General features: G+C 37.8%; 1 protein-coding gene across 2 annotated transcripts in view; it reads left to right on the top strand.

Annotated features, from left to right (window-relative positions):
- insra (insulin receptor a) overlaps window positions 1-17475 on the top strand; it is a 66928-nt gene that overhangs the window by 36497 nt on the left and 12956 nt on the right. For both annotated transcript variants that reach the window (XM_077232514.1, XM_077232520.1), the window contains exons 4-11: window positions 8421-8742; window positions 12869-13008; window positions 13723-13867; window positions 14049-14263; window positions 14352-14478; window positions 15163-15413; window positions 16203-16370; window positions 16507-16705. In XM_077232514.1, the coding sequence (XP_077088629.1) occupies window positions 8421-8742; window positions 12869-13008; window positions 13723-13867; window positions 14049-14263; window positions 14352-14478; window positions 15163-15413; window positions 16203-16370; window positions 16507-16705 (1567 nt within the window). The remainder of the gene's footprint in view (window positions 1-8420; window positions 8743-12868; window positions 13009-13722; window positions 13868-14048; window positions 14264-14351; window positions 14479-15162; window positions 15414-16202; window positions 16371-16506; window positions 16706-17475) is intronic.

Here is a 17475-nt window from a genome sequence, read left to right as displayed (position 1 = left end):
CGAGGGCTAGAGTTGAGGATAAATGATCTAATGTATCGTCCTAGGCTGTGTTTGTGTCATCCTGTGTTTGTTGTTTATTTGGCTTGACAGTGCAGTGCTGGCCAGGTCCATTGACCACCTATTAATGATATTATCTGAAATTGGCTGATGACTATGCCTGTATGGATGATTAACAGCCAAAGTGTTTGTTCCCTCTTTTGTAAGTTATATCTACAGTACAATTCTAGAACATTCACTGTTTTACTATATATATATATATATGTATATATATATATATATATATATATATATAGTAATATATAGACTAAATAACTCAATTCATATGGATTAATTTTACGATATCTTTATGAACTTTTTGAAGCGTCAAAGTGTTAGTTGCTTAGCTGTCAATGGAGGGACAGAAATCGCTCAGATTTCATTAAAAATGTCTTCATTTGTGTTCCAAAGATGATTGAAAGTCTTACAGGTTTAGAACAACATGAGGGTGGGTAAATAATGACAACATTTTTATTTTTGGGTGAATCATCCCTTTTAGAAGCACAACTCTTTTTAACATTGATAATGATAAGAAATAATAATGTTTCTTGAGCACCAAATCAGCATATTATAATAATTTCTGAAGGATTATGTGACACTAAAGACTGGAGTAATGGCTTTGCCATCACAGGAATAAATTACATTTTAAAATAGAAAACACAAAACGGTTATTTTAAATTGTCATATTATTTCACAATATCACAGTTCTACTGTGTTTTTTTAAATCAAATTAATGCAGCTTTGGTGCAAATAAGAGACTTCTTTTAAAAACACTTAAAAAAAAGTACTATACCAAACTATTTTTGGGTGAACTGTCCCTTAAAGGAGAGGTTACTGTTACTTTTCTAAGTACATACGATTTTCTTACTATAGTCTTTCATATCAAGGACTAGAATATAATAAATAAATTATAAGTGATAAGAAGACTTAATAAACAATACAACTTTTTTAATAAATACTTTTGACTTGGTAATCAGCAACCTAGAATACTCTAGCAACTGCGTGTTTTACATAGAATGTTTTACATGAACAACTCAGAGAATCTTTTCTGGAGAGAATTTTTTTCTTTGTATTGTCAGAAGCATCCAGGTCAATTTGCCAGTATATTGCCGTTGCAGCTACCCTGCTTTCCTCAGAGATCCCTGCTCTTTCCAAGAAATCCTTTCACCCATCTGTTGAATTATAGGGGCCCCCTTACTGTAGTGAAGTCCTCGAGATATGAACCTTGAAAATTGTCTGACAAGTGCACAAAGCGAAGTTTAATTTCATAAACTGCATGTACATGATGATAATATGAAAAGACTTGCCATTGAAAACGCATACAAAATACATGAGGGTTTGTGTGTGATTTGGTTTGCTTCTCTGAGGAGGAGTTGAATCCCATGGCATTTGACCCAGTTTAAAGACAAATAAATTCGAGAGATATTTGTTTTTGTTTTTTTTCTATAAAAGTTGTTAAGGTGTCTGTTTGTCTTGCTTTAATCTTTTCATGGGTGTTTATGGCCACAGCATTTTTTTGGGTCCTGGTTTACCCTACATTTCCTAACCGAATCTTTATAATGTGTCTTAGTGTGTATTTGTGGTGGCAAAGAGTAGATTGTGAGAGTGTTTGTCACTTGCCGACGTGTCAGACGTCGGCTGTCATAAAAACAATAGCTGAACTCTCTAGTTGTAACGTACTGCTCTGAGACATGAAGGTTGAGGATCCAAATGCAGTATTTATTGAACAGGGTAATCCAAAGAGTAATCCACAGAATAGGCAAGAAACATGAAACCAGGAAGAATGCTCGGAATTGCAGTTTAAAGGGCCGTACACACCGGGACGAATATCGGCGCGCGTTATTCGCCAGCGTTTTTCAATGCGTATTTTGTGTTCGCACCCAAGCGATTTTGGCTGACGATGAGCCGAGTGAACATGCAAATTCATTCCCTGACATTAGATGGCGCTTAATGTAAAACAGAAATAAAAGTTACAAGCCTATGTACATGAAAGACAATTAAGTGAAATGAAACTCTCCATAATGGCCCGTTTGCTCTGCAATACCACTCTATAACAGTTCTCTTTTATCAATAGTTTTGTCCAGCAAAAGTTCAGCAGCTCTACATTTATCTTGGCTGGCATCTTCCTCGTCTTCCTGGCAGTGTGTAGACGCTACTTGGCGTATATCTTCTTCGCCATTACGTATGTATGCTCTGCAAGACCGTTTTGTGTTTGAGGGCCCCCAAGTTGTGTTTTACTGTAACTTCAGAAGCTCCAGACAGGTGAGCAAAAGCGACAATCTCATTGGTCGGATAGTTTTTGACGCGGCACGTCAAACCAAAAAAACGAGCCCGAGGCTTTTTTTAAAAATGACGCTTTTACGCGTGGCGTTTTTCGCGTCGGTGTGCACACTCATATTGGCGCCCTTTGTTTAATCACGAGGCGTTAAACGTCGGCGAATATCGCACGCGAAATTCGTCCCGGTGTGAACAGGCCTTAACACTAAACAGCAGATTTGCAGATAATGAATGAGAAAACCAGGCTTATATGGGGTGAGCTAAACAAGATAATGAGACACAGGTGAATGTGATAATGGATGAAGAGTCCAGGCAGTGAGTAATGGGAAATGTAGTTTGTGAGGGAATGACAATAGTCTGATGTGCAGTGCCCTCTTGTGACTCTCAAGGGCACTCCAGCTGGTGACTGTTACACTAGTGCTGCCTTTTCCTGTGGTACAGTTGTGTGTTTATAGACTGAGCTGAACGTGATCTATGTCCAACAAGAGGACTCTGCTTTTGCTGGGGTCAGATTCTGTGTCTCGGCCCCAAAGGTAAATACTTGTTTCCTTTCACACACCTCTCGTCTCCTTAACACTCTTCCCTTTCTCTGTCTCTTTCTCACACACACAAGCTCTGCATATTCTAATGAAAGTTTATCTTCCCAACTCGGGTGTCCCGCATAGGTATAGCAGGTGGCGTTTCTGCTCATGCTGAACTTAAATGAACTACCGCTGAGCACAGGAACGCAGCTCACTGTTTCTGATAAATGAGTCACATGGGGCCACCCACCCCAATGTTGAAAAGTGACCCAGATCCTGCAGATTGACGCCTAGGACATGAATGAATGAAAACTAATGAGCAATGAATTATTCTGCCTGGTCACTCTCAGATCTGCACATGAAGAGAAGGAACTTAGTTTTTATATTGTGTGACAACTGACAAATTACATTTTTAGTAATAATTCAAATGGATTGTTAAATCAGTGTTTTGAAACTGACACATTTAATTGATTAAAGGATTGTAAAAAGAAAAGAAATAGTTAAATTGTATAGTGTGCGTGTGTGTGCGCCTGCGTGTGTGTGTGTGTGTGTGTGTGTGTGTGTGTGTGTGTGTGTGTGTTAATTTTATTTATTCCTGGGATGTTGAAGCTGAATTTTCAGGAGCCATTATTCCAGTCTTCAGTGTCACATGATCCTTCTGAAATCATTCTAATATGCTGATTTGGTGCTCCAGAAACATTGTATCAATGTTGAAAACAGGTGTTTTATATCGCTCTACAATTCAAAATGTGAAAATTGTTAATCATGATTTATGAAAGGAACAGCACAATTTTCAGTTAGCCACACACTTTATGTATCAAACATGCACCACTAATTGACAACAGCGCTCTGGACTGCAGGAGTTCCCAGCGTACTGCGGGTCTGTTAGTGGAGAGGAGCTGACATCTTTCCAGAGCAGAGGAACAAGTTTTTCTAACTCTTGTAGCTGTGTTTTCCCATCCCCTTGCCTTTCTGCCCAAGGTTGCAGACATGTGAGCAATAAAGGGTTAACTTACAGAGGCTCTGTCTCACAGACGGTACAGGACATTGAATGGCTACCTTCTACAGCCAGCAAACGCATTGGTTAAGGTTGAGGGTGGGTCTGCAGTTGAGGCTGTTAAATGGACTGGATTCTCCTGGATCAGGAGTCGCTGTGCACAACATTTGCTCATAACCACTGTCAACGGGAGAGCGAGGGAAAGGAGGGAGGGAGAGAAAACAAGGGCAGAGACGATAGGGTTTTTCAAAGAATAGATGATAATGAATTTTCACGGAAAGGCATTATAGTCAACAAGATTGTTTTTTGACACAATTGACACAATCTTGGTGGCTTGCCTGTTTTTTCCAACTTAGCACCTCCATGTTGTCACATGTGCGTACACAGTCATACACCCACGCTTCCCCTCCTTTTCACAGCAGGCGGTGAGGTGGCCCTCCCTGGATTGTCATGTATAAGGGACAGAGGGTAATGTTGTTTTGCTCTTGAGTTGGCTGACCTGGTGTCACCTGACACTTAAGTGAACAACAACAGCTATACACTTGCTGTACTTGCTATATACCATAATGTGTAATCTATGTGTGAAAGGCAGTACTGTTTTGCACCTTTTCAGTATTTGGAAAGATGTATTGAAGAGCTTAGTGGAAAAACTGAGAATTGTTTGGAACTTGCATATGAATCCATTTTAGCTGCTCGGATTACTGCCAGCACTCTCACTTTTCATGTCAACTTTTCCTCTGTTTTTGTTCTTCTTTTCTTGTATTTCTCTTCACGTTCTATTTCCCCAAAGCTCTACATAAATTTACTTTTTTTATCAGGCATTTTATGATCCCCGGGTTTGTCAGCGCTTGTCAGGAGTGTTTGGAAGCTTTAGTGAAGCCTCCAACCATTTTAGAAAGCTGAGTGTTGTTTGCCTAAATCACTGAACACTTGTCAGAGGTCAAAAGTCAGATGAATACTTAATTGTCATGCATAAGGCAGGTCTGGAGAATTCTAAGCCCTCATCTTGTTTTGTCGTTGTCATGGAAGTAGAGGTGTTTGTTGGCCTTTCTTTGGACTAAACCAACTACAGGATTGTGTTCGACTGAGCCAATATTCCATTAGGACACACGCACACATTTCCTCTGTGGCTTGTTCTTAGAACTCTGGGTGTCTTAATGCAAATCTTTATTATATCCTTTCCTTGTGCGCCGCTCTGATGCTGAGAGTTTGTGTGTGTGTACATTAGGGTTGTGCTGATACAATCATATATGGATTTCAATGATGTGATTCTAATTGTTTGGTTATATCTATTAATTTATTACAAAAATAAATTAAAATGCAATTCACACATTATCAAAAGTTAGTGGTTGAGAGATTTGTTTTAAGGGGTGGTCTATTATGATTTCACTTTTTTAACGTTAGTTAGTTAGTGTGTAATGTTGCTGTTTGAGCATAAACAACATCTGCAAAGTTACAACACTCAAAGTTCAAAGCAAAGGAAGATATTTGCTGTTAAAGAATTTTTTTTTTTTAAGGACTACAACAAACGGCTGATAGGGACTTCACAACATTCCTCCCGGATTAGTGACATCACTAACCCTAAAATTTACATAAACCCCGCCCCCCAGGAACTTATGTAAATTCCATGTTGAGAAGAGGAAGAGTTGTTGTAGTAGAGCACATTTGTGAGTCTGCTCTAGCTGTCGCATCCGTCTTTTCACATGCAATACAGTACGTAACACAAATGCAATAGCATGTCACTCTAGGCATCTTACAACAGTTCCCACACAAGCGATTTTATAGATTATCATGACAGAATATATGATAATCAAAGACTTGAAGATAGTTAACTCCACATCAGCAACATAAATTCATCAACTAACCATTCAGAAACATCCTGTTGCGTTCTACATGTTGTCACTTCTTGAGTCTCTCCATCATTGTCCGACTCCAGTTTAAATATAGAAGGCAGAACAGTTTCTGACATTTTAGTGCTTGTCTGAGAGACACACACACACACACACACACACACACACACACACACACACACACACACACACACACACACACACACACACACACACACACACACACACACACACACACACACAACAGCACACAACAGCACACAACAGCACACACCAGCACACACCAGCTCTTGAAGCTACGCCTGGAGCAGAAGCTCATTTGCATTTAAAGGGACATCCTCAAAAAGGGATAATTTTAAAATGCTGAAAAATTATCTGGGTATTTTTGAGCTAAAACTTAACATACACACTCTTATTTCACATATTGTAAAAAGGGTCATTATACCACTCCCTTTAATGTTTTTGAAATGTCTCTTATGCTCACCAAGGTTGCATTTATTTAATAAAAAATATAGTAAAAACATTAATATTGTGAATTATTATTACAATTTAAAATAACCGTTTTCTATTTTAATATATTTAAAAATGTAATTTATTCCTGTGATGCAAAGCTGAATTTTCAGCAGCATCACTCCAGTCTGCAGTGTAACATGAACCTTCAGAAAGCTCAAGAAACATTTCTTATTATTTTCGATGTTGAAAACAGTTGTGCTGCTGAATAATTTTAATTATAGATTTTTTTCACAATTTTTTGATGAATAAAAAGTTTAAAAGAACAAGTTATTTTTTTTAGTCTTTGAAATTTGAAATGCATTTCATTTGAAATATTTATTTGAAATATAAGCATGTTTTAAATTTCTGAATTAAAATGATCCTTAAGTACAATCTTCTTTTGTTATTTGTTAGAAATGGTTTAGTTCAGGTTGTAAAATGTCATATGGTATAGCTCCCCCCAAAACAATGGTATTCATGAATGAATAATTCATAATATTAAAAAAACAAAACTTTTTCACTCGAAAATAATGATAGCCAAGGTACTTTTTATTTGATGGATACACAAAGTCATTCAAAATTAAAATTTCATTACAAGTAATTTTTTTCATATTTTTTTTTTGTGTGAAGAAATATGTAAACACTGACTTGAGTGGGAGAGAAGAACTTGACTCTTGTCGAACAACTGGCAGCAGTGTGCTGCTCTGGGTACTGTGAGTTTATAGGGGTTTGTGTGCGTGTGTATGAGGGAAATAAAGAGCACATAAAAGGCAGAGGAATGTGGTTACACCATTTTAGGAGCTGCTTATCAGAGTAGGCCATTTTGTCATTGTTTTAATATTTACAATTGTAACCTAGTGTTACATCAAGTTAGGACATGACTGTAGAGTTGAGTTACTGAGAAAACACTTAAAGGCATATTACAACTGATGTACTGACAGCATCTGTCAATTTCCACAGAAAATAATCAGGCAATTAATTCTTCAGCTGAAAAAAGTTTGCATTTAGATTAGAAGTCTAACAAGTTTCAGTACCACTGTTTCCCAAGTATACACTTATTCTAAATAACAGTATAACAGTTTTACAAAAATAACAAATTTATTTTTTATCAACTTTCCACAAAACACTCCCCCATCTTCCATTGGTTGGACAAACTGATAGTTCCTCTCCAAGCTCATGGCAATAGTTAAGCCGGTGTTCTTGTGCGGGGCTGATCGGGGTGGTTAAACAAATTGATTGAATGTGTTGATAGTGCTTCAGTGTTTACACTTTTATGGAAAAATCTACCTACATATAACTTTCTTATAACTCTCACTGCAAAATAAGCTGGGATAAGAGTAAACATGACACACTTTAGCTTTAAACATTTACACATGTTATCATTGAGACTGATGTGGAAGAATCTGTGCAAAGTTAAATAAAACCTTTCAGCTCTATTAATAAATACCTGGTTATTTTCACATAAAATCCACAAAAAGATAACAGGAAGAGACATGAAGATGTATTTCATTTTTTATTAGTTTCACATGGCTAAACCCCACTCGCAGAAATCATATTGACCCACCTAGAAATGTAGTCCCACCTCATAAGGACGATTTAAAAAGAACAAAAAAATACATTGCACTGAATAATTTGTCCTTTTATATATTACAAATGTACATCGTTTGACATGTTTCCCTTTAAAGACTCTGGTTATGTTGCCTGCAAGTGCTCCATGTAAACGTGTCTTGTGTTCATTTTTACAAACTTATGGCATCAATCTTTTTTATGTTGTATTCAACAGCTGACAACAGATTTTGTCCACTAACATTAAATTATAATTGTAAACTAGGAATATTCCCTGAGAATGTGGAATTATTAATTTAAATGTGTATGCTTGAAGTCATAATTTAATCAACAACATTATTTATTATTATTATTATTATTATTACTGATAATAATCAATATTTTCATTTTGATACATGCATTTTTTATAATCCTATCAAATTAAATGCACAGCATTCTTATTTTTGCATCCTTTCTTTTGCATTACTTAAAGCGGAAAAAAGCATTAATATTAAAATTAATGTTTATTATTTATATATTTTTTTCCCTATAGAAATGAAGGGGTAAGTGTGGTAAACTGCATTTGCTTTCTTCATGCCATGCCCTCACTATATGAAAATATGTCACTGTCAACGAGAGGCATCTGTATTTTCCCTTAAAATAATTTCTCTAAATGTAAGCTTTCTCTCTCTCTCTCCACAGTGTGTCCATCCTCATGCAAGCACCATGCCTGCACTAAAGACAACCAGTGCTGCCACGACCAGTGCCTGGGCGGTTGCTTGGAGCCCAACTCGTCGCGCAAATGCGTGGCCTGCCGCAACTACATGCACAATAACATCTGCGTTGAAAAGTGCCCACCTGGTTTCTACACCTATAAGGGCTGGCGCTGCGTCAACTTCAGCTTTTGCCAGGAGCTCCACAACAAGTGCAAGCAGGGCAAAGTTGACTGCCACGAATACGTCATCCATGATGGTGCCTGCATCCCAGAGTGCCCTTCTGGGTACACTACTGTAAACTCCACTACGTAAGTAACCCACTACTTATATGCTCTCCACTCAATGAACAGGCACAAATACTATCTCACACATCCCCAAGTGTCCTAAAGGGTACTTCAAATGCTTCATGTGTGCGTCAGGACCCACATAAGCCAAATCTTGTGTGTTTGAAGTTTGATCCAAAGGATGCCTGGGTCATTAGACCACTCTGCCTCATTTAGTCTACGGACTGGATGAAATAAATTAGGCCGACTAGTCGCTTGGCTTATCCTCTTGTTTGTATTTACTGGTAAAAAAAAAAATGATTTTGATGCTTTGTATATACCACATATCGATTATGGCCGATAAATGGTCATTTTTGATGTTATTTGTTATCCATCTGATAAGATAATTAGGCCGATATATCAAAGCCAATAGATAATATATCAAAGCTGATAGATAATAGATTATTTACTATTTCATTGTGGCGGAAAGAGCGCGTCTTTGGAGTTAAGCCTTCATGACAAGCACACCACAGACAAGTTCTCTTGAGCATTCGCAATATTTTGTGCCGTTGTAATATATGATTAATCTAATATAGGATGCGTTTGGTTGAGTTAATGAACGATGCAGTAAAGCGCTTAATTGTACCGGTGATCATCTTTATGTTTAGCGTGCGCAGCTCAAACAGCAATGCACATTAATAACTATGATTGGGACTGTCATATACATGCCATTATAATGAGAATTCTATTGTAATAAAACGTGTGAATTCTCTGGGTTTAGTTGCCATGTTTCAGCGCGTTAGTGTGGGAATAGTGTGTCCAGAACATCTGGGTTACACGTTCTGACCAGCACAGTCAAGTTCGCTTGTGCATTCACGTCATTTTGTGCAGATATATGATAAGTCGTAATTATAAGTTTATGTTACATAAATATCTGATTAATCTCACATAGGTTGCGTTTAGTTGATTTAAACATCCTGCTAGAAAAATTCTTCAGTTTTCTGGTGCTCGTTCTCTTCAGCTTCAGCGCGATCAAACAGCAATGATTGGGACTGTCATGTCATTATAATTGTATAGACTATAGCAATAAAAAGTTATAAATTCTTTGGGTTCAGTTGCATTCTTCAGCAACCGTTGAGTTGATTAACCTTCTAGCAAAGCCATTCAGTTTAACGTTCATTCTCATCAGCTTTATCTGAAAAAGGTTAATAGATACAACTTTGGATCTTAAAGATTTCTTATAAAATGTTGAGCTCAACATTAACTAAGATTAATAAATGCTTTAGAAGTATTGTTCATTAATTGTTGGTTCATGCTAACTAATACTAACAAAATAAAACCTTATTATAAAGTGTTGCCATTTTTTAACAAAGAAAGCTGGCCATAGGAGTGTAAAATTAATTTGAAAAGTTAAGAAATCTTACAAACACGGGTTCAAACTAGGCTACGGTATTGTATACGTTTGATTTATGTTGAAGTGTTTGGGACATGGCTTTTAATTGTGAGCCTTTTGTTTATGTATTCAGGCTATCAAAGTATATAAAAATTTGAATTTATATTTATCGGCCAATATATCGTTACCGGCTTTCAAATGTAAAGAATTATCGGTTGTAGTATCGGCCAAAATCAAGGTTGTTCATATGAAGTGATTGGCTGTCCATCCTTGCTGACAAAAACGGCTTCATTCAGCCTGGTTTTCTTGTCTTAGCTGGTTTAAACTGGTCTAGCTGGTCATTAAACCTGAAAAGTACCCAAAATCCTTTTAAAACCAGCAGGCCAGACAAGTCTGACTAGGCTGAAGGCCCCGATACACTTGCAGTGAAGTTCTTTTCTGGTGGTCGCACTTTTCTTACAATAACAAAATAAACACAACAAAAATGACAGCGCAGAGAAAACAGCAATTAAGAAAGCTTCACATTCATGGAACAGGAACAATAAGTGAAGAAAAAGACTGATCTGGCTCAGAGTGATCAGGGCTGTACTGACCTCAATCGACTGTCTGAGCACACAAAGGGTCATTTAGTGAGTGTGTGTGTGTGTGTGTCAGAAAGGGAGCGTTGTATATTAATGAGAGGTAGTGTGTGAGTTTTAAAGCAGCACTGACCTAGTGTGAGGCTTGGCAGTGCTGTTTGTGCCCATTTAAAAAAGTCTGTGCAGAACGTGGACTACGACAGACTGCTCCTCTCTGTTTTACAGAGCTTTTCAGAATGCAGTTGGTATCGTTTGTTTGTTTGTAGTGGAAATTTACGATGACCCATGTCTCATAGCTTAATCTCTATGCAGAAGGATGGGTGATTGGTCACATGAATGTAGGGTTTTTTCTTTTCTTCAAAATGGTCAGTCTGATTTCCAGACATTGCTTTGGTCTAGCTGTGGTCAGACACTAGCAAAAACCCTTAAAGAACAGTGGAGCATGCAATCAAAATGAGATATTTAATACAAGATTTAAAAAATGTATCCAATTACTTAAACATGGCAAAATAATACCCTTGAGAAATGCATGTTAGCAACTATCTAGAGCTGTGATATGAAGAACAGCAGACAGGAAAAATTAAACGGCTGTTCAAGAGTTTCGGGTTGGTAAAAATGTTTAAAAAACTATTTTTGAAAGCAGTCTCTTATGCTCACAAAGGCTGCATTTATTTGATAAAAATACAGCAAAAAAAAAACTCTATTCGGTTTTAATTTTAAAATGTAATTTATCCCTATGATTGCAAAGCTGATTTTTTCTGTCACTTCTTTGCTGATTGAAGTAGTGAAAGATATATCTTACTGACCACAAACTTTTGAAACTTTCGGTGTATATGTCCCTTTTATTCTTTAAGAGTCCTCAAGAACAATATTGGGCACTGGTAAAACATTTACTATAATATTATGAAATATTAGTAGTTATGTATGTTGTTTGCAAAAAATATTATTTTTTCAATATATATATATATAATAGCTGTCAATTGAAAAGTATGCTTTTTCTCCATAGAGTGTGAAGTTACGGAATCTGCCCGAATTTATTAACTTTATCTCTCTCCCAAAAATGATAATTCTATCCTCACCCTTAGGTCTCTCCATACCCATACCCATATACTGTTTTATTCCTTTTCTCTATCTCTCTTACTCATGATACTCTTGCTTCCCCCTTGCCTGTATGACCCCTGGGCTGGGCAGTTTGGGTGCACTGTGGGAATTCAGACAGCAGACACACAAATCATAGAGGCTGGACAGACAACAGTGCAGTGGTCCAACCTCACACCCCGTGCTGCCGCCCTCGGTGACAGTCTCTGCACGTTAACCGCGTGCATTGAGATATCAGGAGTTTCGACATCCATGTCCTCATCGGCTTGTCTCTCTCTGTCTGTCAGATGCATAGACAGGGAGCGCCGTCTGGCTACTGACAGATAAACGACTCTGAGTTGAATCCTTGCCGCAGGGAGACACGACATACTGGACTCTCTGATATGTCTGCAATAAGGATTTCACCCACGCACCAGCTTTCCTTCAGATTAGCTGGATAAAGCGCAGCACATTCCGTCCTTTTTGGCCGCTACCAAAAAAGAGCAACAAGGTGCAAAACATAGCGAAAGCCCATAAAGGATATTACTTGAGCTTTGCCCGATCGGTGGTTTGTGCACATTCTTGACACGACTTCAGATCTGGTATTGTGTTGTGACACTAGTATGATTGTTAAGACTTTAAAAATCACTCCTCCATATCCTTTGTTTTGCTTGTGGATTCACACTTTATTAAAGCTGTCATACAAATATGCGTAGCAAACTTTCACAGGAAACTGTGCCGCAGAAAGCATCCTGCACAGAGGACAAAACGTTCCTCAGTCAGGCGCGACACTTCTACAAAAACAATCAGTGATTAAGTTGTGTCTCTGGCACGTCTGAGAGAATGTCTCATTCATCCTTGATTGTGCCTTCGGCCTGCCCTGCAAGGTCATCCGCGCCCCCGCTCCCACCGAAACAGCACTGGCACTTTGCGCAACAGGATTCATGTCCTTGACACAAACAATCAGTTATTGTCTTAATGCTACATATTTGCCTTGATGTCAAAGAGAATAGAAACGCTCCATCATATCTGCATTTCTTTGTGTCCATTTACACACGTACGGATGAATGACTTTTGTTTGTCGTGTGGCTTTGTGTACATGTGACTGTGTTCTGTGCCACAGGTTGAACTGCACCCCTTGCGCTGGCCTTTGTCCCAAAGTGTGCATGGGGCTGAAGACAGTAGACTCAGTCACTTCTGCTCAGGCTCTGAGAGGATGCACAGTGATCAACGGCAGTTTGGTCATCAACATCCGCGGAGGGAGTAAGAACAATACAATTTCTCCACTTTGAGCAGCATAGAAGGGAATCTTTAGTGTAGAGCTCTCTGGAATTCATGGTTCTGATTGGTTAATCAGTATTCTGCAAATGTTTTTATATAATGACGACTAAACTTTATAATTTGCTGTTGTCCATGGCAACCATTCTCCTATACTGTTAGATTCAGGTCCGCATCTGTGTTCTGATCACTGTGTACTATTGGTGCATTTACCTTCCACTTACATAATAATAATAATAATATTCTGATTATTATTAAGAAATATATGTATAATGTATATATACTCATAATTGACAGATTCATAAAAAAACATTAATTGGAATAGAACATAATAATAATAATTATACTCTTGAATAACTGACAAATTAATAATTAAACATTAAATATTATTATTATTCATTTTAATTAATATTTATTTGTCAGTCATTCAGGAGTATAATAATATAAAAAATAATTAGTAAAATAAATACCAATATCATAAATAACTCTATTTTGCATTGTGACTGCAATACCACCTTGGGTGTGTGTTCACTTCCAATAATTCAGTCCAATAATTCAATTTAATCAATAACAGAAACCTATAACTTTTTTACAGAGTAGCCTTATTGTAGTTCATTGTACAATTTAACAGTGTGCACTGTGCAGACTTTTTTAAAAGCGGATTTTAAATTTGCTCTTCTTTCCATCTCTCCCTGTTAGATAACATAGCCGCAGAGCTGGAAGCTAACCTGGGGCAGCTGGAGGAGATCACTGGCTACCTGACAGTGCGACACTCATATGCCCTAGTCTCTCTATCTTTCCTTCGCAAGCTCCGAATCATCCATGGAGAGACGCAGGAAGTCGGGTATGAGTCTTCTTCATAGGATGTCAAGGTTTTCCTTGGTTTTCCAAGGTTTTTTCCAAACTGTTGGCTTTATCCATTTGCATTGTCAGGTCTTGCTTGTCAACCATAATGATACCATGTCATCTTTCTATTTCTTTCTCTTCCTTTGTCCTTAATTGTCTGCTGTTTTATTTCCCATCAGGAATTATTCATTCTACGCTCTCGACAACCAGAACTTGCGTCAGCTGTGGGACTGGACCAAACACAACCTGTCCATCCAGCAAGGTCGCATGTTTTTCCATCATAACTCCAAACTCTGCATGTCAGAGATCCGGAAGATGGAGGAGGTTACTGGCACTAAGAACCGGCAAACAAAGAATGACATTGTCTCAAAGACCAATGGAGATCAAGCTTCATGTGAGGAGGACATAGCTTTGCATTTCATTTATGCTAATGTGCTCTTTTTTTTTTAATAAATCTGAATACATTGTTGGTGTTTGACCAGGTGAGAGCCAGGTTTTGAAGTTCACACAGATTCGCACACTTTCAGACAAGATCATAATTAAATGGGAACCATTCTGGCCGCCAGATTTTCGAGACCTTCTGGGATTCATGGTTTTATACAAAGAGGCGTAAGTGACTCAATTTTTTTTTTTAAATTGACCTAAAAGGTGCACTATGCAGGATTTCAAAATAAACAAAGTATCGACTCATACAAAAATAATGCCTGTCAACCTATAATTACTGAAGTGTGTGGTGGTGTTTGAGTCTACAGAGACACATTTTCTTCTTGAATTCCTGTGCTTGAGACATTTTTGGACTGCAACCTTTGGCCAGTGGGTGTGTCGCCACAGCCAATCATTTATCTATTAGCTTAACTGTTCTTTTATATATACCAAAAAAATGCCATTTATGCATGATAAATACAATATTTGTAAAAAAAAAAAGCTCATTGCTCATCTTCCCGCTGGTATTCGCTTGAGTCTGTTGGGCTGCATATGCAACTGACAAATCATGTCGTGGTAAAGGACTTGTGCTTCTGTCGTGCTCAAACGAGGGGCCAAGTTTGAATGTTGTGTTTAGAAACAGTAACTGAAAATCCTGTATGGTGCACCCATAATCAAGGTAGACAGCATATAATGTGTTGTGAATGAAATTGAGACTAACGGATAGAAGTACCATCCGAAATCCAGAGCATTTTGTCCTCTGGAAACAGCCTCGTTTTCATTTTCACCATTTTAACAATGGTTTCTAGCTCAGTGCAATGAAGTGATTTCTGTGTTAGTGTTTGATAACATTTCTCTCTGCTTCTCAAGGCCATATAAGAATGTAACTGAGTTCGATGGTCAGGATGCATGTGGCTCTAACAGCTGGGTCATAGCAGATGTGGACCCTCCACCTCGCGCCACAGAGGGAAAAGAACAGCAGGAGCCCGGCTACCTCATCCTCCCTCTGAAGCCGTGGACGCAGTATGCCATCATGGTCAAAACCCAGCTCTCCGCTTCTGATGAACACCAGGTCCACGGAGCAAAGAGCGAAATCATCTATGTCCGCACCAATTCTACCAGTAAGAGCTTCAGATGCGACTGATTAAATATACTGTCAAGGAAAATTAAACTTTTTGGGCAAACCTAGAAGAAATTTAGAAAGTTGGGATGACCAGTTTTTTGTATGCCCTTGTTCAGAATTTACCATTTTAAGACCTTTCACTTTACAGCATTTGCATTCATGATCTCTTTTCCAAGCCTGTTTAAAACTAAATGTAGTCATTTCTCTAGTCTTTTCTGTAAGTCGATTTCAGTAGCAGTGTTAATCTTGCAGCCTCGGTATGGGAAAGGAATAAAAGAGGTCAAAGGCTGGTAAAATAGGCCGCTGGTGACTTTCAGTAGTGTGAAATCATTTAGCAGTGTGCACATCATGCCAGGCTGTGATTTAGGAGAAAAAATAAATGTGGTTTGCTTTCAGTGCTGCTAGGTGTCTGTCTAATTTCCTTTTGAGCTTGTTTTGTCTTTCCTTCCTGATAAACCACATAACCATTCACTAAGCTAAAAAACATTGTTTCGGCAGCTGGTTGGCAAGAGCTGAAAGCAGCTTTTGTCCGTCTGGTTTGGCAAACCGTTGGGGTCGCACACTGTGACATCGATGCTGCCCCTCTTCTTCATTTTTAGGAGGAAGCTGTCGTTATTCTTCTTGTCTCATCGGTGACCTAGTCTGACAATGTGGTCTAACCAGAATTGAGTTTTGTTAAGAGTCTACTGTTCTACTAGTCTACCTTTTTGGCTTTGTTCTTATTTAAAATCATTCTTGTTTTTTCCATTTACTAATGGGTGAGTTTTTTGTTGTTGTTGTTTTTCAGAACCTTCCGTGCCCCTGGACCCCATATCCTCGTCAAATTCCTCATCTCAGATCATTCTGAAGTGGAAGCCCCCTAACGATCCAAACGGAAACATCACACACTACTTAGTCTTCTGCCAGCAGCAACCAGAGGCTAGCGAGCTCTACAAGTTTGATTACTGTCAGAAAGGTTAGAAAACATACATGAACATATGTATATAAAACATACACACTACCGTTCAAAAGTTTGGGGTTGGTAAGAATCTGAATTTTATCTATAAAAAGATAGCAGAACCAAATCGAAGCCTTGTGTTTCTGTTGTTCAGGAATGAAGCTACCCACCAGAGCCCCCACACAAGTGGACAATGAAGAGGAACAGAAGTGGAACCAAACCGAGGACCAGGGCCAAGATAGCCGCTGCTGCGCTTGCCCCAAAACGGAGAAACAGCTGAAGAAAGAGGCAGAGGAGTCAGAGTACCGCAAAACATTTGAGAACTACCTCCATAATGAAGTCTTTGAGCTCAGGTAAATACCACGGTTCCTCATTTAACTAGCGTAGATTAGAACTGCAAACGCTAATCATATAATCAGTAATGAAAATAAAATTATTATGAAAAAAATATACATTTTTACTATTTTTGCGCTCAAATATAGCATATATTATATAGCATATCATTTTCCTTACATAATATATAGCATACATATAAACATAATATGTATATATTACATATACTATTTAATGTATAGACAAAATATAGCATGCATTATATAGACTTTCATATGTATGAAATACACAGCTCACTTTATATAAACTTTTTAATAATAATGGCAATATATAGCTTAGATACATTTTAGAGACTTTCTTGTATAAACGGTATATTGCATATATTATATAATGCAATTTTCATATATAGACAATATATAGCGTACATTATTGACATGTTTTCATTATTATATATCATGTATTATATAAACTTATGCAAACTGTTTTTATATAGTTTGAAGGAGAGCATTGTGCAAGATGTGAAATATCTAATTTGATATATGAAATAATCAGCAGATTGATCAATTATCAAAATAGTTCCCCCTACTATCAAAATAGTGTAAAGGGCTCAGAAACAGATATTTTTCTATTCAAATACTCCTGAGATGCAGCTGTCACAATCTTCAGCTGACATGACTGGAAATTCTCAAGTTGTTCATGTTGTTATGGTGTTCATCTGTTTTCTCCAGAGTTCTAAGCTCAGGGTTGACCATCTTAGTAGTGGTCAGACCGCTTTCCCTCGCCGGGTTGT

This window comes from Siphateles boraxobius, unplaced genomic scaffold (genome assembly GCF_051911475.1).
Source record: "Siphateles boraxobius isolate OS27281-9 unplaced genomic scaffold, OSU_SipBor_1 1, whole genome shotgun sequence".
Classification (NCBI taxonomy): domain Eukaryota; kingdom Metazoa; phylum Chordata; class Actinopteri; order Cypriniformes; family Leuciscidae; genus Siphateles; species Siphateles boraxobius.
The sequence above is the reverse complement of the archived record's forward strand: the minus strand, read 5'-3'. Positions and strand labels throughout refer to the sequence as shown.